The sequence below is a fragment of the Schistocerca serialis genome, chromosome 7 (assembly GCF_023864345.2).
Source record: "Schistocerca serialis cubense isolate TAMUIC-IGC-003099 chromosome 7, iqSchSeri2.2, whole genome shotgun sequence".
NCBI lineage: Eukaryota > Metazoa > Arthropoda > Insecta > Orthoptera > Acrididae > Schistocerca > Schistocerca serialis.
In genome coordinates, this window is record NC_064644.1 from 10474948 (window position 1) to 10495007 (window position 20060).

General features: G+C 46.0%; 1 protein-coding gene across 1 annotated transcript in view; it reads right to left on the bottom strand.

Moving 5' to 3' along the window:
• The window catches only part of LOC126412272 (nonsense-mediated mRNA decay factor SMG5), a 288147-nt gene that overhangs the window by 11013 nt on the left and 257074 nt on the right, over nucleotides 1-20060 (bottom strand). Inside the window, exon 13 of the mRNA XM_050081780.1 lies at nucleotides 2181-2439. Within this exon, the coding sequence (XP_049937737.1) occupies nucleotides 2181-2439 (259 nt within the window). The remainder of the gene's footprint in view (nucleotides 1-2180; nucleotides 2440-20060) is intronic.

Here is a 20060-nt window from a genome sequence, read left to right on the forward strand (position 1 = left end):
CACAGAGTACGCGAAAGAACTTGCCCCCCTTCTAACAGCCGTGTACCGCAAGTCTCTAGAGGAACGGAGGGTTCCAAATGATTGGAAAAGAGCACAGATAGTCCCAGTCTTCAAGAAGGGTCGTCGAGCAGATGCGCAAAACTATAGACCTATATCTCTTACGTCGATCTCTTGTAGAATTTTAGAACATGTTTTTTGCTCGCGTATCATGTCATTTCTGGAAACCCAGAATCTACTATGTAGGAATCAACATGGATTCCGGAAACAGCGATCGTGTGAGACCCAACTCGCCTTATTTGTTCATGAGACCCAGAAAATATTAGATACAGGCTCCCAGGTAGATGCTATTTTTCTTGACTTCCGGAAGGCGTTCGATACAGTTCCGCACTGTCGCCTGATAAACAAAGTAAGAGCCTACGGAATATCAGACCAGCTGTGTGGCTGGATTGAAGAGTTTTTAGCAAACAGAACACAGCATGTTGTTATCAATGGAGAGACGTCTACAGACGTTAAAGTAACCTCTGGCGTGCCACAGGGGAGTGTTATGGGACCATTGCTTTTCACAATATATATAAATGACTTAGTAGATAGTGTCGGAAGTTCCATGCGGCTTTTCGCGGATGATGCTGTAGTATACAGAGAAGTTGCAGCATTAGAAAATTGTAGCGAAATACAGGAAGATCTGCAGCGGATAGGCACTTGGTGCAGGGAGTGGCAACTGACCCTTAACATAGACAAATGTAATGTATTGCGAATACATAGAAAGAAGGATCCTTTATTGTATGATTATATGATAGCGGAACAAACACTGGTAGCAGTTACTTCTGTAAAATATCTGGGAGTATGCGTACGGAACGATTTGAAGTGGAATGATCATATAAAATTAATTGTTGGTAAGGCGGGTACCAGGTTGAGATTCATTGGGAGAGTGCTTAGAAAATGTAGTCCATCAACAAAGGAGGTGGCTTACAAAACACTCGTTTGACCTATACTTGAGTATTGCTCATCAGTGTGGGATCCGTACCAGGTCGGGTTGACGGAGGAGATAGAAAAGATCCAAAGAAGAGCAACGCGTTTCGTCACCGGGTTATTTGGTAACCGTGATAGCGTTACGGAGATGTTTAATAAACTCAAGTGGCAGACTCTGCAAGAGAGGCGCTCTGCATCGCGGTGTAGCTTGCTGTCGAGGTTTCGAGAGGGTGCGTTTCTGGATGAGGTATCGAATATATTGCTTCCCCCTACTTATACCTCCCGAGGAGATCACGAATGTAAAATTAGAGAGATTAGAGCGCGCACGGAGGCTTTCAGACAGTCGTTCTTCCCGCGAACCATACGCGACTGGAACAGGAAAGGGAGGTAATGACAGTGGCACGTAAAGTGCCCTCCGCCACACACCGTTGGGTGGCTTGCGGAGTATCAATGTAGATGTAGATGTAGATGTAGAAATCAATGTGCGACACACAATGTCCATTAGGACGGTGCAGCAAGATTTGGAGTTAATCGGCTGAGGCAGCAGACGACTGACGCGAGTGACTTTTCTAACAGCACGGTATTGCCTGGGTGTCTCTTCTGGACTCCCGACCGTATCGGTCGGACCCTAGACTGGAAAATCGTGGCCTGGTCAGGCGTGTCCCAATTTCAGTCAGGTTGGGTTGGGTTGGGTTCGAGTGTGGTGCAGACCCCACTAAGTCAAGGACACGAGTTGACAACAAGGCACTGTGCAAGCTTGTGATGGCTCTATAATGGTGTGGGCTGTTATTACATGGAATGGACTCTGTTCTCTTGTCCGAGTCAAACTCTCGGACACCATTAGCAGCCACACGTGGACTTCAAACAATTTCCACGGATGACAACGCGCCATGTCACCTGGTCGCAATTGTTCACAAATGGTTTGAAGGAATTTCTGGACAATTCGAGCGAGTGATTTAGCCACGTAGATCGACCGACACGAAACCGTCGAACATTTTAAGACATAACTGAGAGGTCAATTTGTGCACAAAATCCAGCCTGGCAACACTTTCACAGTTACAGGCGGCTATAGAGGCAATACGACTTGTTGAGCCCGTAACACGTCAAGTTGCTGCACTCCGCTGGTTCACCTCAGTAAACAAATGAAATGAATACTAGGGGGCAGGGGGACTTGTCGCCGCCGCCCGCGCCCGCGGCTCGTCGGCGCTTACCGATGGCGGGCACGAGCACGATGAAGCGCCTGGCGGCGACCAGGTGCCGCACCTTGGGCAGGTGGTGGGTGAGCGCGGCGCTGTCGACGGCCAGGTAGGGCGAGAGGCGCGGCCCGCGGCCCAGGCGGCGCACGCGCGTCTCCAGCTCGCGCACCTCCGCCTTCAGCCACAGCCGGCCCATCTGCTTCATCAGCTGCTGGCCGCGCCCGCCGCTCCCGCCGCCGCCATCCTGCTCTCCGTCGCCCTCGCCAGCCTCGGTCTGCGTGCCGTCAAGAAACTTCATATCAACACGTACACCAGAAATAACACCGCTACAAGAATAAGAAGCAGCAGCAGCACATTCCACCTGCGATGTCTCAAAAAGAAGATGTACTGGGTCCATTACACCCAATTTTGAGAGAATGGACTAGAAAGACAAAACTCCACTTAAATTAAATAACCACAATCGTTCTGAAAGTGTAGGTATGTTCGGTTAAGTGTTTAAGGGAAACATGTTCCTTTATCATCTGTTAGGCAAGCCTGAGGCCAAATCCAAACAGAACAGTAGTCAGCGCTTTCCATCTCTCACGCTAACTACAGGTTAAAAGTCTCAGGGCTGGGAACTGATACTCCTAAATACCTCTGGGTTATTGTTGCTTGGAGTCTGACATTCAAGAAACATAATGATAAGTGTCAGAATGAAGGTCGCAGCACGAAGTAATACCTTTATAAATTCAAAGGCTCAAGTTGGGGAGTAAGCCCACATGTACTAAAGACGTCGGCTCTAGTCTTTTGCTACTCAACAGGAGAATATGCTTCCCCTGTGCGGTACCAACCCTGGCACTCGAAACAGGCTGATGTCGTTCTCCAGCTACCTTGCCTGCAGGTGACAGGACGGCAGACAACAACCTCAGTTCGTAAGATCCACGTTCTCACCGGAATAGCCCCACCCCATATCAAGAAGATACTAACAGCGAAATGTAAAAGGGGCGCTAATGACAAACACCCACAAAACTGTCGACGTCTTCTGCAGCAGGAAAATCTTAATCTCAAGTAACTCCCCCTTAGAGAAGTCAAAGGCGGAGGAGAGGCTTCAACGCTGACAGAAAAGAGAGAGAAGTGATTCGATACCACCAAAAGAGGAGCTACCCCCAGAAACAGCCTGTCACGACCAACATGGAAGTCACTTGATATACTTCGCATGGGGACTGGCGATTCTGCAATAACCGAGATGTCCTGTGCGTGTGGTGTTGAGCAGACGATGATCCACTCCCTCCGCTGCCCTGCCTACACCATCTCCTCAGGCATCGTGACGCAGGAGGATCTGGCATCAGGAAGTCCGACAAATGGCTCTGAGCACTATGCGACTCAACTGCTGAGGTCATCAGTCGCCTAGAACTTAGAACTAATTAAACCTAACTAACCTAAGGACATCACACACATTCATGCCCGAGGCAGGATTCGAACCTGCGACCGTAGCGGTCACGCGGTTCCAGACTGAAGCGCCTTTAACCGCATGGCCACACCGGCCGGCTGAAGCCCGACAGAAGTGCGCCTTGCTAAAGCACTATACTTCAATTAAATGGTTGTAATCAACATACTAAGAATAAGATTTTTTTAGCAGTGAATGATCAGTAATATCACACAGCTAACTGTACTGGATAAACGGATAAAAGTCATTGGTAGTCCTTAGCGCTAGTGTACCACCTGTCGCGCCACTGCAGTGACATAGAGGGCCATGACCAAGATTTTGAATCAAAACAACAGTGCATTTCGGGGTGACAACAAAAGTTGTCTGTTACTACCGAGTTTTCCAGTCCACAAAACTTAACTCTGGAACGTTGTGTTTTGTTTGCAAGTAGGTAATATTGTTTGTACTATTCTCCATTTTGTAGACTGTGACAATATCTAGCCCAAGTAATAACAATGAAAACGTTAAATCGCCAAAATCAGCATAAAAACTTAACTTCGGACTTCTTGAAACGATGAGCAGGGAAGCAAGTGAGAAACATTCCGTTCCAAGAAGTACATTGGACGATGGACTGAAAGCTTTATGGGACAACAAGGAGGTCGCATGAACCCTGTTTTATCAAATACGTTTTCAAGAGATCATTCAATGAACACAAGGAAACAATATTGTATGATCACATTAAAAATTTTGCATAGCCAGCTTATGACTTTGGGTACAGAAGCGTTGTTGAATTTAACATACGAATATGCAGACTGATAAGGAGAGGTCCCTAGCGGCGGGATCGACATTTTGATGGACGACAGGATCCCAAGAGTCACACCCTGCTGTGACCTGGTTTGCGAGCAATCGGGGAAAAAAATAAAAATTTCGCGTAATGCTCAATAGCTTTAAAAATAATTTACAGACTGGTTGCACTGTGTAATGGTTATGGTGTTGACTTCACATGAAAAAGGATGTGGATTCCAATCTTGTCAGATGCTTTGAAATTTTTTATTTCTAAATTTTTATTGAAATTAGTTGGATCGTTATTTTGTATTCAGTTAATTGGTTTGAATGTATTTTTGTCTATGTCTTTGTCACGTCATATTACTCATCACATGAAATATATTATTTGTTCTCATTTTCTTCCTATCAGTCTCTTTACACTTGGAATCCTTGTTCATGTGATTTTGATTCTTGTTATGTATTAACTTCCATTTTATTATCATCTTACATTTTTGTCCATGTTATTACATTCGTTATTTCTATTTCTATTTCTCCTTTTACTTGTATTCAATTTTACTTATGATCCCCGATTTCGTAGTCGGTCGATGTGACCGAGCGGTTCTAGGTGCTTCAGTCCGGAACCGCGCTGCTGCTACGGTCGCAGGTTCGAATCCTGCCTCGGGCATGGATGTGTGTGATGCCCTTAGGTTAGTTAGGTTTAAGTAGTTTTAAGTCTAGGGGACTGATGACCTCAGGTGTTAAGTGCCATAGTGCTTAGAGCCATTTGAGCCCGATTTCGTTTAAATAATCACCCACGTTATTTTGTTCATAGTACAATAAGAATTTATGTTTTAAATGTCTACATGACAACTGCCATCCAAAAAGATATACATTTTGCAACGAAAAATACATTCTTGAAACAACTGCACAGTCTTTTGTGTTTTAACTGACACACTGGCATTTTCAGTTTCTAAGAATTATGACAAATAAATAAAAATTATTAAATTCACGTGCACCAAGATTCCAAGTGGAAGAAGACTGATAGGAAGTAGAAAATAAGAGTACCTTAAGAAGTTAATAGGTTGATTAAAATGAAGTGACATAGGAATACAAATATAAAAAACTGTATGTAAACCATTTAACTGAATAAAAATAGTGACGAAAGTCATTTTGATAAGAATTTAAAATAAAAAAAAAATCTATGAAGCTGGCGATATTAAAGCCTGTATCCTTTTACATGTGAGGTCAGCACCTCGATCTCTATGCCATGCAACCAGTCTGGTAATTAATATTTTTTAAGCTGTACTGCACCACGCTAAATTCAGAAAATTTTTTCGTCGATTATTCGCAACCGAGGGCCCATCAAGGTGAAACGCTTCAGGGTGTGATTCATTGGATCTTAAGCTATTTCACCGTATTGACTGTATCCCACCGCTGGGGGCCTCTCCTTGTAAGTGAAAATATAGCACCAGTTCAAATAATTGCACTATTATATTATGAAATGGCTGAGGACAGTTGAACCCACGAGTCTGCACCAGGTTCGAGCAAGGTACAACTTTATACATGCTTTGACAAACTAGATGACCTAATGGACAATTTCAATTTTATGCCTATCTACGATCAAATTAAAACGTCTTCGCAAGAAAACTGCTTTTACGTATTAAAATTTCATGTCGCATCAAACCATCCAAATGGAAGAGATGGAAAAAGTATTAAGAGATCAACGAATGTGTATTTTTATGATTTCGAGTTTTCTAAAACTATTAAGTTATGTATGACACTATTGTTAGGTTGAAAAATGTTCCAAAAGGACTTTCAAAAATTAAGGAAACATTTAGAGATGGCTTGTGCTTCCGATACAACACGACCTTCCGCCTTATCACAAACCGATTACAGTTATTGCTTGGAAGGACAAAACTCAACGATGTACGGGATAACTATGAAACTCTAAGGAAACTATGTCACGTAAGATTTGGTATCAGTACATCTACATCTACACAGATACCCCGCAAGCCACCGTACGGTGCTCCGCGCAATGTATGTTGACGGCAGTAGAATCGTTAGACAGACAACTCCAAATGCCGGTTCTCGAAGTTTTCTCAGGAGTGTTTCTCTATAAGAACGTCGCCTTCCCTCCAGGGGTTCGCATTTGAGTTCCCGAAGCATCTCCGTAACACACATGTTCGAACCTACCGGTAACAAATCTACTAGACCACATCCGAACTGCTTCGATGTCCTCCACACTCGAGCAGTACTCAAGAATAGCTCGCACCAATGTCCTGTATGCGGTTTCCTTTACAGGTGAACCACTCTTTCCTAAAACTCTCCCAATAAACCGAAATCGACCATTCGTCCTCCCTCCCTCCCACAGTTCTCACACAGTCGTTCCACCTCATACCGCTTTGCAACGCTTTCTGCTCACCGACAATTTTCTTAAAATTGTCTTAAGCAGCTAGCTCGGCAGTCCACGTGGAATGGAAATATATTACGCCTTGCAGCTACAAGTAGGCCGGACCTTATAGACGTCAGTATAGAAACGGGGTTAGCGATCATGATGCCTATCACAAAAAACACCAGTCCGAACTCATTCCTAGAAATCAGAACAAAAGTGAATTTGAGCTCTTTCCTCTTTGCCGCTTTTGTGATTTTGGTCCAGTCTTCTGCCATGTAAAGGCATTGTTGTTTCTTACTAGCTTTTATAATTATACTAGCATCAGCACTGTGAGGCAACAATGAATTACAATACTGTAGAAACTTGAAATCCACAGCTTCTATTTTCAAGTTAGGAATAGAAGACATTTTTAATGTTTCGATTTTGTCCAGTGCACGAGTCTAAAAATAGAACTACATAGTTGACTTTTTATATATGTATATTTGAATAAGCCTTTCATCACTTCTCAAACTATTAAGACTCAAAAGTTTCGCTGTTTACTTATAAAACATTTTAGCACAGAAATACATCAAGACTCTGTAAGAGTCGTAGAACAAGACAATCGTGGACTTACTTCACTGTAATTGTGAAAAAAAAAACAACTATACTACTGCGACAGTATTTCTGAGGGAAAGACGTCTAATACCATCTGGTGCACGAAAATTGAGCTATGGACTTGGTTCAATATTACACTGAGAAGTAAAATTGTTTACAAAATTCAGTAGTATGTTCTATTGAGAGACACTGCTGTTTTTTTTCCCTACGTTATAATTATTACAAATGGTATAAGCACACACACACACACACACACACACACATATATATATATATATATATATATATAGAGAGAGAGAGAGAGAGAGAGAGAGAGAGAGAGAGAGATCCCATACACTGAGACTCAGGTCCTCAACGTGACAAAGCTCTACTTAAACAAACAATAATTAACATTTAATGTATAAATGCAGCAAAATCCGTCAGGTTGTTCGCTTATCACCAAGGTAAAGGACGGGAAAGAAGTGATTTGACGGCTATTCAGACAGATATATTTTCCTCTAAGTGCCTCTCCTGGCCTATTCAGTTGTATTTTAACGAGTTATTAAGCAAAGTATTCAAGTGCGTTTAGCAGCTTATAGAAGTTACTTTGATTTTATTGTTTAGTTTCCTAGTATATTACTTTCCCGTAGTATATTACTATCCCTCCGTTTCTTTCTTCTTCAATAGATCATCTGATGATGACTTCCTAATACGTAGAAATCAGAAATGACACAATTAGTGTGACCTTGTGAGGTTCTAGTGCTTCTGCACCGCCGTAATGCGCTTTTATGAAGGCATACTTTTGGAGAATCGTTACGACAAAGATGTTAAAAGTTAGTCCGCGTTGTGGCTGCCACTGTAATACTGTATCTGGCAACCGGAGCGCAGTAGCATATACGTCGATAACAGCACAAATTTAGTGGCATATAGGAATTGCACCTTTTTTATGTTTATTACAGACTACAAATAATAAATATCTACTAAATTAACCACACCACTGTCACCATTCACAGGTTAGGTCTTACACCTTTCTGAATAGCCGACGGATACCTACAAGGTAGTATGAGGAGCGAACTATGTTCATGGTACATGCGATCAGCATGTCGCCAATGCCTCCAGCCACTATTGCCAGTAGATGAATCCCATAACGAGAACTACCCCTTTGACTGCTGTGGAAATACACTCCTGGAAATTGAAATAAGAACACCGTGAATTCATTGTCCCAGGAAGGGGAAACTTTATTGACACATTCCTGGGGTCAGATACATCACATGATCACACTGACAGAACCACAGGCACATAGACACAGGCAACAGAGCATGCACAATGTCGGCACTAGTACAGTGTATATCCACCTTTCGCAGCAATGCAGGCTGCTATTCTCCCATGGAGACGATCGTAGAGATGCTGGATGTAGTCCTGTGGAATGGTTTGCCATGCCATTTCCACCTGGCGCCTCAGTTGGACCAGCGTTCGTGCTGGACGTGCAGACCGCGTGAGACGACGCTTCATCCAGTCCCAAACATGCTCAATGGGGGACAGATCCGGAGATCTTGCTGGCCAGGGTAGTTGACTTACACCTTCTAGAGCACGTTGGGTGGCACGGGATACATGCGGACGTGCATTGTCCTGTTGGAACAGCAAGTTCCCTTGCCGGTCTAGGAATGGTAGAACGATGGGTTCGATGACGGTTTGGATGTACCGTGCACTATTCAGTGTCCCCTCGACGATCACCAGTGGTGTACGGCCAGTGTAGGAGATCGCTCCCCACACCATGATGCCGGGTGTTGGCCCTGTGTGCCTCGGTCGTATGCAGTCCTGATTGTGGCGCTCACCTGCACGGCGCCAAACACGCATACGACCATCATTGGCACCAAGGCAGAAGCGACTCTCATCGCTGAAGACGACACGTCTCCATTCGTCCCTCCATTCACGCCTGTCGCGACACCACTGGAGGCGGGCTGCACGATGTTGGGGCGTGAGCGGAAGACGGCCTAACGGTGTGCGGGACCGTAGCCCAGCTTCATGGAGACGGTTGCGAATGGTCCTCGCCGATGCCCCAGGAGCAACAGTGTCCCTAATTTGCTGGGAAGTGGCGGTGCGGTCCCCTACGGCACTGCGTAGGATCCTACGGTCTTGGCGTGCATCCGTGCGTCGCTGCGGTCCGGTCCCAGGTCGACGGGCACGTGCACCTTCCGCCGACCACTGGCGACAACATCGATGTACTGTGGAGACCTCACGCCCCACGTGTTGAGCAATTCGGCGGTACGTCCACCCGGCCTCCCGCATGCCCACTATACGCCCTCGCTCAAAGTCCGTCAACTGCACATACGGTTCACGTCCACGCTGTCGCGGCATGCTACCAGTGTTAAAGACTGCGATGGAGCTCCGTATGCCACGGCAAACTGGCTGACACTGACGGCGGCGGTGCACAAATGCTGCGCAGCTAGCGCCATTCGACGGCCAACACCGCGGTTCCTGGTGTGTCCGCTGTGCCGTGCGTGTGATCATTGCTTGTACAGCCCTCTCGCAGTGTCCGGAGCACCTATGGTGGGTGTGACACACCGGTGTCAATGTGTTCTTTTTTCCATTTCCAGGAGTGTATTAAATCCTCATGCTCCGCCACATCCCAGGTGCTGAATAGGTGTTCAGATGCAGTCTCTTTGTCTTCCCTGAGCGCTATTGACGTGTTTGAGGACTCCGTTCCACCGACCCTCCCCTTGCCGCGAACGCGTTACTCCCTTATCTTGGTGAACAAAAAAGTGCTCTTAGCGTGCTATTATTTGTAAAAAAAAAAAAAAAAATGCACATTGTTTCTACATCTTGAACCATTAGTGAAATACGAAATTGGGCAGGAGACTCGTAACCTTCCACCGGATGTAAACACCAGCATCTCAAGAACGAAATAAAGTATCGTTCTACTCTTAATTTAAAATTAAATTTCGATATTTTATTCACATTTCACACACAGCAATGTACGAGCTGAAATCAACCATGCACAAATTCTACGTAATTCGGTTTTGCCCCTGTTAAGTTCTTTAATATTTCGTGGAATGCTTTACTTAATTTGATGCAGCACAGGCACTATGACGAAGGGCGGTAAGAAATTCAGTTCTTTTACAACCGAAGATGTCAGACCGCAAGACGAGCAAAAACAAAATTTTTTCACTGAAAAGTTTCCTTAAAGTTGGGTGATGAGTATTTCATGGCGGGCAGGAAGCCGTGTCTCAGCACATATGGCGGCCATCACGCGAGCAGTACAGCCGAAACAAAGCCGCGCACGGCACGAAATGCAGAGAGCACGTCTGCAGCAGTCGAAGGGTGATGCATGTAAGAGCCAAAAACTGCCTTGTAATGCTAACCCGAGGCTTCAATATGCAGGGCGGGAGATAAGCTCCCGTATCCTGAAATTCCCGTTTAGTATCAAATGTTATTATGCAGGTTGGTAGCTCTGTTACTTCTTATCAATTGTTGGAATCCATGTTTACATGTTTGGGCAGCAGCGGTCGCAGCCGAGTTTTAATTTGTAGCCATGGCAGATGTGAGCGGTTATAGTTCACTGCTGAGGAGAGCTTAGTGACTAGTGTGTGGTTACACGAACGACAACACACAGGGCACGCAGCAAGACTGATTATGAGAGTATTCCAGTGAAGATTTAATAAGGCTGTACCGCGAAAGGTTGGATTGGGAAATAGGTGCTTGTGCTTTTCGCAGGCCGCGGAGTGGAAAGAAGAGAAGAAACATGCGCCGGAGTATCTGCTTCGATTGCACAATCCTATTAAGTGGACATGTAAACGCGCTTCGGAGCTCGGTATACCGAGGGAAGTTATCTGAATGAGCGTGTTTTAGTCAGCCGAGTTTTGTTAACTGTATCTCCAAATGCAGTGAACCGCGCCACGATTATGTTTTCAGGTGAATGTGCGATTTATCGCAGCTACGTGCTAGAGGTATTGCCGTTAGAGCCAGACAGTCGAGTTAGAAAGGAATCCGCTTCATGTAATTATATGGACAGCGATGATGTCACAATGTCTGCTTGGAGCGTACTTTTTTGAAGGAGCTGTGAATGGCGCAAATTATTTACACCTGTTACGAACAGGGTTAATACCTCAGCATACGGTTGCAGCAGGACGGAGCGCCTCATCACTACGATATTGCAGTGCGCGAGTTCCTAAATGAACACTTTCCGGGACGGTGGATTGGTCGCGGTTCACCAGCTCCCTTGAAATGACAGTCTTGATGTCCTGACCTCACCACAGATGACAATTCGTTGCGGGTGGAGTCGTTAAGGCGCAAGTATCTGCACGTCGTTACGCTACGAATGACGAACTGCGCAACGCTGTCTGTTATGCCTACGAAATGAGCGTACGGCATTGTGGGCCGGGAGTCCCCCATTCGGGGACGTTCGGCCGCAGAGGGCAAGTACTTATTGCATTCGATACCACACTCGGCGACTTGCGCGTCGGAGATGGTGATGAAATGATGACAATGACGACACAACACCCAGCCCCTGAGCGGAGAAAAATCTCCTGCCCCAGCCGAGAATCGAACCTGGGCGCCTTGGCGTGGCATTCCGCTGCGCTGACCACTCAGCTAACGGGGCCGGACTGCAGACAACATTTAATGGGCTAGATCTGACAAAAATGTAAAGCATGCGTAATCATATGGACACGTTTATCAATTCTATTCACTAAGGTACTGCGCATGTATATATATATAAATCCAAAGCTTTATTTCGTATAAGAAAAGAAACATTGGGCGAATTTCGTAGTACCGAGAAGCAGGAACAAGAAGTAAGCCGATATAGAGCTTTAAATAAGCGATGGATTTTTCCTTGCACTTGCAAACTAATATTAGTTCCCTTTTGTCCTGCTGACTATCGAATAGGGTCAATTTACGATAATTACGAAAACAGGTGTTCAAACTCGATACCGCAAACTGAACTGCGAAATCTGCTTTCGCTATTAATAAAGGATAGCAGAGAAAAAACTGTTTCATGCTCGCCACAAAAAATGCTTTTCGAGTCATTTAGCTTAAATTTGTTGATATTTTTCGGTTGCTAAATATCCGACGTGTTCCGTTTGAAGCCACTGATCAGTTTTAGCAGTGCATTAGAAGGTTGAGTGCACTTCTTTAGCATACACGGCTGAATATGCTGCAGAAGCCAATGTTATCACCAGCGGCGCAGTGGGCCTAAACTGGCGGCTTCTAGCAAGGTGGCCGTAATTTCCCTGTACAGAGTTTTGGCGTAATCTTTCCTGGCAGCGCCCTCGTGCCGTGGTGGCGGCTGTGGGAAACGCGGCTGCGTTAACTAGCAGCGCGCGTATTTGATAAAGAGCGGCCGACCGAATAGCGGCCGAAGCCTGCACTGCTGAGGACGCATTTCGCGCTATTGCACCGGGCATGCTCAAAACTATGTCAAGAACAACATGGAGATGTTTAGATTGGTTGATTTGGGGGAAGGGACCAAGCAGCGATCCCATCGGATTAAGGAAGGATGGGGAAAGGAAGTCGACTGCGCCCTTTCAAAGGAACCATACGGGCATTTGCCTGAAGCGATTTGGGGAAATTATGGAAAACCTAAATCAGGATAGCCGGACGCGAGTTCGAACCGTCGTCCTCCCGAATGCGAGTCCAGTGTGCCAACCAATGCGCCGCCTCGCTCTGTGGAGGTGTACGGAAATGTGGAAACAGGATAAGGGGGTACATACCGACATACTGGACACTTACTCGTACGTAAGTAAGTACTCGTGCTAAAACAAGTCAAATCTATCAGCTTCTATCCCTTAATGAGAGTTAGCCCTCTGACTGCTGTGGCCGAGTTAATTTGTCTTGCTCCGCCACTCCCCAGGTACTGAGGACGTGTTTAAAAACAGTCTCTGGGTTTTCCTTAAGCGCTATTGGCGTGTTTACACGTCTTGCTCTGCCTCCAGACTCACTGCTGCGAACGAGTTATTTCCATATCTCAGTGAATAAAGAAATGCCTCTTTGCGTGCTACTATGCATCGTTTCGATGTCTTGGACTAATTGTGAAAAATGACAATTGCCTCGACCGCACGATTCGCGATATGCAAGTGCAGAATTAGGCGCCGGGTATAAAACCGATATCTCGAGAACGAAATGAGATTACCCGCGCCCCTCGAAAACGAGCGCGCCACTTTCGCAGATTTGCAGGCGGTGCAAAACTGTGGCGAGCGGTTTACATCCAGCTTATGAGAGCGCGGGGCTGCTGCTGGCGCCGGTGCGGCGTGCGTCAGCCGTTCACCGCGGCTGACCCCTGCGCCCTGCCCTCTCTATTCCACGGGCGGCCGCACGGTCCTCAAACACAGTCGGCGAGCGGCCGGAGCTGGCCTACAGTGCCAATCACGGCTGCGGCCCGCTCGTGTGTGGCGTGGCGTGGCGCCAGCTCAGCACGGCTGATGGTACAAGGCATTAGCAAGTGGCGGCGGCGCGGGGGCGGCGGTGGGAGGCGGGGGCGGCTATCGCGGGGGCGGCGCTAATAACGGCGCGGCCAGGGCGGCCGCACGCGAGGCGAGGCGAGGGAGGCGCCACGCCACGGCTCCATCTCATCTGCATGCAAACAAGAGGCGCGCGTTAACTGCGACTTCCCAGCGCAGAGCCGCGCAACTTGCCGACCCAGCCGCTAGCCCCGCCTCGGCAGGTAAATTACCTCCCGCGGCGCCGGCGCGCAGAGAGAGAGAGAGAGAGAGAGAGAGAGAGAGAGAGAGAATTGTACCGTGTACCGCCGGCTTGTTCCCTGCCCCTGCCCCCCCCCCCCCCCCTTTGCGATTTCCCTGAGCCCGCTTTTAGCGCGCTCTTGCACGCGATTTCGAGATAGCCGCTCGGTGCCAGCTGATCATTAAACTGAACCACCGCCTGTGTATAAACGGGAAGCCACTGCCGGCTGTAATTACCACTAATTCGTCACTGCGTATCGTACGGCGCCAACCTTAACGGCGATATCCTGCGAGCCAAGGTAACAGCCAGAATCTGTTCCTACATTTTCGGAAAGCTCTCGACAGTGTACCACACGTCACTCGCGTGGTTCCCAGTTGTAAGGTTACTATAATCAATACCCTTAACCAATGACCGATATTTACAGCACTCATACGGGGGCTGCGATTTAGCTGATGCGCTAGGTTCTGGATGTTTCGCACCAGCGGTCGCGGGATCCAAGGTGGTCAGAGTGGAGGCCCAGATGCGCGGACAAATGAATTTTGATGAATAAATACTCTGAAAGTGATAAGAAATATACCGAGTCGTGATAGTAACTGAATATAAGCAGGAAATAGTGTTGTGAATTTAATTGTGAAAAATTGTGAATTATGAGCAGCTTCAAGATTGTGGAGCGACACGTGTATGGAAGCATATATATATATATATATATATATATATATATAGAGAGAGAGAGAGAGAGAGAGAGAGAGAGAGAGAGAGAGAATCGTGTACAAACTTGGAATAACGGAAGAAGTCTCAAACAAACTTCGCGTGAAGTAACGCGAACGAGGTGAAATAAACTTAGTGGGTAAGCAGGCTGGCTGAATCTCGACTCACAGAGACTGAGCACGGTCCATAAGCTCGATCTACATGAAATAAAACTGTGTTTAAACGGAGCGACTTTTCTAATTTCGGAATTATCCTTTAATATAGTTCCCTATAAGTACAGCATGCAATGCACATGTTGGTTTACGCACACGGTTCAATTCAATAACCATCTCTGTGTCTGCGGTAACGAACCGCTATCACGCCTAAACACGCTGAGCTGACGAAAGTCATGGGGTAGGGATATGCACATGTAGAGGTGGTGGTGCTGTCGCGTACACAAGGTATAAAAGGGCGATACTCAGGTGATTCCTGTGAAAAGGTTTCCGACGTGATTAAGTTCGCACGACAGGAATTAAGAGACTTTGAATGTCGAACAGTAGTTGGAGTTACACGCAAGTGACATTCCATTTCGGAAATCTTTAGGGAATTAAATATTACGAGACCCCCAGTCCGCCGAGAATACCAAATTTCAGGCATCACCTTTCACCGTGGACAACGCAGAAGCCGATAGCTGACACTTACCGGCAGAGAGAAGCGGCGATTGCGTAAAAGAGAGAGAGAGAGAGAGAGAGAGAGAGAGAGAGAGAAGAAGAAGAAGAAGAAGAAGAGTTAAAATCTGTGTGAAATCTTATGGGACTTAAACTGCTAAGCTTACACACTACTTAACCTAAATTATCCCCTAAGGACAAACACACACACACCCATGCCCGAGGGAGGACTTGAAACTCCGCCGGGACCAGCCGCACAGTCCATGACTGCAGCGCCTTATACCGCTCGGCTAATCCCGCCCGGCACTTGCGTACAGTTGTCAGTGTTAACAAACAAGCAACACTGCGTAAGACAACTGCAGAATTCAATGTGGGACGTACGACGAAAGTATCCGTTAGGGCAGTGCGGCGGAATCTGGCGTTAATGGGCGACCGGCGCGAGAGCCTTTGTTAATTGCAAGACATCGCCTCCAGTGCCTCTCCTGGATTTGTGACCATATCGGTTGGACCCTAGACGACTGGAAAACCGTGGCCTGGTCAGATGAGTCGCGATTTCATTACTAAGAGATGATGGCAGGGTTCGAGTGTGGCGTAGAGCCCCGAAGCCATGGACACACGTTCTCGACAGGGCAATGTGCAAGCTCGAGGTAGCTCCATAATTATGTGGGTTGTAATTAGGTGCAATGGTCTGGGTCCTCTGGTGCAACTGAAAATGTTAATGTTCGGCTCCTTGGAGACCATTTGCAGCCATTCATGGACTTCCATGCTCCTAAACAATTTTTAAGGATGACAAGGCGCCATGTCACCAGGCCACAATTGTTCGCCATTGGTTTGAAGAACATTCTGGACAATACGATCAAATGATTTGGCCACCCATTTCGCCCGACACGAATCCCTAGAACATTTATGGGGCACAATCAAAGAGCTAATCTCGCGCACAAAATCCTGCACCGGCTACACTTTAGCAGTTACGGGCGGCTACAGAGCCACCGTGGCTCAATATTTCTGCAGGGAGCTTCCAACAGCTTGCCGAGTCCGTGCCACGTCGAGGCGCTGCACTGTGCCGGGCAAAAGGGTGTCCGACACCATATCAGCAGGTATCCCATGACTTTTGTCACCTCAGTGCAATCAATACCCTTACCGAAGGCCGAAATTAACAGCTCTTTTCCGGTGGCTGCGATACAGCTTGTGTGTTACAAGGTTCTGGACGTTTCGTGCCCGGAATCCAAGGCAGATTGAGTGAAGGCTCAGATGCGCGGACAAATTAATTTTGACGAATACGTTCTTTCAAAGAGATAAGCAATATCTGAGTCGTGATGTCACTAATATCGCGGGATATAATTTTGTCAATCTGACTGTGAAAAATTATATGAGTAATGAGCAGTCTGAAGACTGCGGAGTGATGTGTGTGTATAGCAGCAATGACAGACTAATTTCTTTATAGGCGCTTATGTGGTCCATTCTTGATTACTGCTCAAGTGTTTGGGAAGCCTACCAGGTCGGATTAAAGGAACAATACTGCTAGATTTGTTACCTGTTGGTTTGACCATAACGAGGGTTTACGGAAATGCTATGTGAGCTTATATGCGAGGAAATAAGACAAATCTTTTCAAAAAACGCTGTTAGCTGAAAGTTCACGGAATCAGCATTTGCAACAGACTGCAAGTCGAATCTACGGTCTCCTACATTCACCTCGTGTCGAGCGGCAGCTTACGTTAGTGCAGCAGTGTACCAAAGTACACTGTTTTGTTCTCTGAACTGATGCAACTTCTCATTAGAATCAACTTCTTCTAAATTTCACCTGTACTCTTTTGTTAAATCCGCTAATTTCGTGCATGTTTGTGTATTTATCAGGCAAAGTATTAACTGCCTAGAGTATATTTCCGCCATCTTTAGTACGGATAGGAACTGTGACTGCTGTGATCAAATGCGAGCTAAGTCGGTGACCCTTCACTCACGCAGCTTGAGGTTAGATATGAGGATCCAGGTACGTCCAGCACGTCATCGGTGCCTCCTATCTGTTCACTACTGGGGTTTCCCTGGGTGCCACCCACACTGAGGTTTATCCCCCACCTATGGTCGAGTTAGTGATTGTTCCAAGATGTGGAAGGCAGCAGAAGACTTTTCGAGCAGTCGCTGGGAGAGCCTCCATAGTTCATCTGATGAACAGGTATCAGGCGCTATCTGTGGCTGACAAAGACCCTGAGCCAGATGCAGTCGCTCACACTGTTCCAGAAGAAGCTTCTCGGCCTCCAACGTTTGGGCATTCACAGAGGGTGGAATTACTGGTAGCTGGGAGCTCAGACATTAAGCACCTAATTGGGCTCCTTAGGAATATGGCTACCAAGGATGGAACGGGTTGTTCTGGATGTCGTGAACAGCACAGAGTGCAGCCATCTTCAGGTGATGGCTCATATCGGTAATAACAATGTGTGTCGCTTTGGATGAGAATACGCAGATCCTCTCTGGTTTTGGGCAGCTAGCTAAAGTGGTACGGACTGCCAGTCTTGCTTGCGAGATGAAGGCGGGGCTCGCCGTGTGTACCATCTTCGACAGAACTAACTGAGGTCCTTTGGTACACAGCCGAGTGGAGTGTCTGATTCAGAGGTTCAGACAATTCTGCGACTGTGTAGGCTGCAGATTCCTCGTCTTGTGCCATAGGTTGGTGGGTTTCTGGGAACCACATAATAGGTCAGGGGTCCATTACACACAGGATGCAGCTACCGCATGGTGGGGACTGTGTGGACCGGACTGTGTCATTTTTAAGGTTAGAAACTACGGAATGGGCGTCAGTCTAACACGGTGCAGGGCAGACACAGGATGAAGGTAGACATAGTAAAGTAGCTGTAAACTGCTGTAGCTGTGTAGGGAAAGAACCAGAGCTCCAAGAGCTAATGGAAAGCACTGAAGCTCAAATCGTTATCGGTATGGAAAGCTGCTAAAACTCGAAATAATTTCAGCCAAAATTTTTACAAACGACCTAACCGTGTTCAAAAAGGATACATTAAATACAGTTGATGGTGGAGTGTTTCTTGCGGTCAGAAATAGTTTATCGTCTAGTGAAATTTAAGTTGATAGTTTCCGTGAGTTAGTACTGGCAGAGGTTAAAGCTGACAACCGGAATAAATTAATAATTGTTTCGTTTTTTCACTCCCTGTCTCATACGATACAGTTGGAAAACAGTTAAAAGAAAACTTGAGCCTTATTTCAAATAGATATCTCACTCATACAATTAAAGTTGGTGATGACTTTAACCTATTCTGGACGTGCTGCCGAAAATACATGTTTAAAGTCGGTGGTTAGGCATAAAACGTCGTCAGAAATCGTACTGAATGCTTTTTCAGGTTAGTTAAGGAGCCCGATCGAAAAATTAATGGTTGCGAAAACATACTTGATCTCTTAGCAACAAATAACCCTGAGCAAATAGCGAGTATCATGACAGATACAGGGATTAATGACTACAAGGTTGTTGTAGCGAGACTGAATACTGTGACATCAAAAACTCATCAAAAATAAACGTAAGATACGACGATTTGAGAAAAAAAAAAAAAGCTGGTAAAATTGGCTTGACGCCTTCCTAGGAGACAGTTCCCACTCCTTCCAAACCTTGCAAGCATAGATCAGATGTGGTTTGAATTCAAAGAAATAGTATCGATGGCAATTGAGAGATATACACCAAATAAATTAAGAGGTAGTAATGATACCCTATGGCACGCAAAATAGGTCAGAACACTGTTGCAGATGCAATAAAAAATCCATGCCGTATTTAAAAGAACGCAAAACCACCAAGGTTGGGAAAGTTAACACAAGCTCGAAAGTGAGTGCGACCTTCAATGCGAGATGGTTTCAGTAGTTTCCATAACGAAACTTTGTCTCGAAATCTGGCAGAAAACCCAAAGTGATTCTGGTACATATAAAAAAGTACACCAGCGGTAAGACGCAATGAATACCTTCACTGCACGATAACAATGGTAGTGTTACTGATGACAGGGCGAAAAAGAAGAGTTACTAAACACGGTTTTCCGAAATTTCTTCACCAAAGAAGACGAAGTAAATATTCCAGAATTCGAATCATGTAGTACTCAAACATGAGTAACTTAGAAGCAGACACCCTCGGTGCTGTGAAGCAACTTAAATCACTTTGTAAAGGTAAGGGCTCCGGTCCAAATCGTATACCAGTTAGGTTCCTTTCATAATAAGTTGATACCATAGCGCCATACTTAGCAATCATATACAACCGTCCATTCGTCGGAAGGTCATTTCCTATACACTGGAAAGTTGCACAAGTCGCACTAGTACTCAAGGACGGAAATGGGGAGTGATCCGCTGAATTACGGACCCATATCACTAACGTCGATTTGCAGCAGGATTTTGGAACATATGCTATCTTCCAACATTATGAATTACCTTGAGGGAAAGGATTTATTGGGAAACAGCCAACACCGATTTCAGAAAATATCGTTCATGTGAAACACAAATAGCTCTTTACTCTCACGAAGTAATGAGTCTGTATACAGTTGATCTCCAACTGATTCCATATTTTTAGATTTCCGGAAGCCTTTTGACACCGTTCCTCACAAGCGACTTCTAATCCAATTGCGTGCCTATGCAGTATCGTCTCAGTTGTGCGACTGCATTTGTGATTTCCTGTCAGAAACGTTACAATTCGTAGTAACTGACAGAAAGTCATCGAGTAAAACAGAACTAATATCTGGTATTCCCCAAGGAAG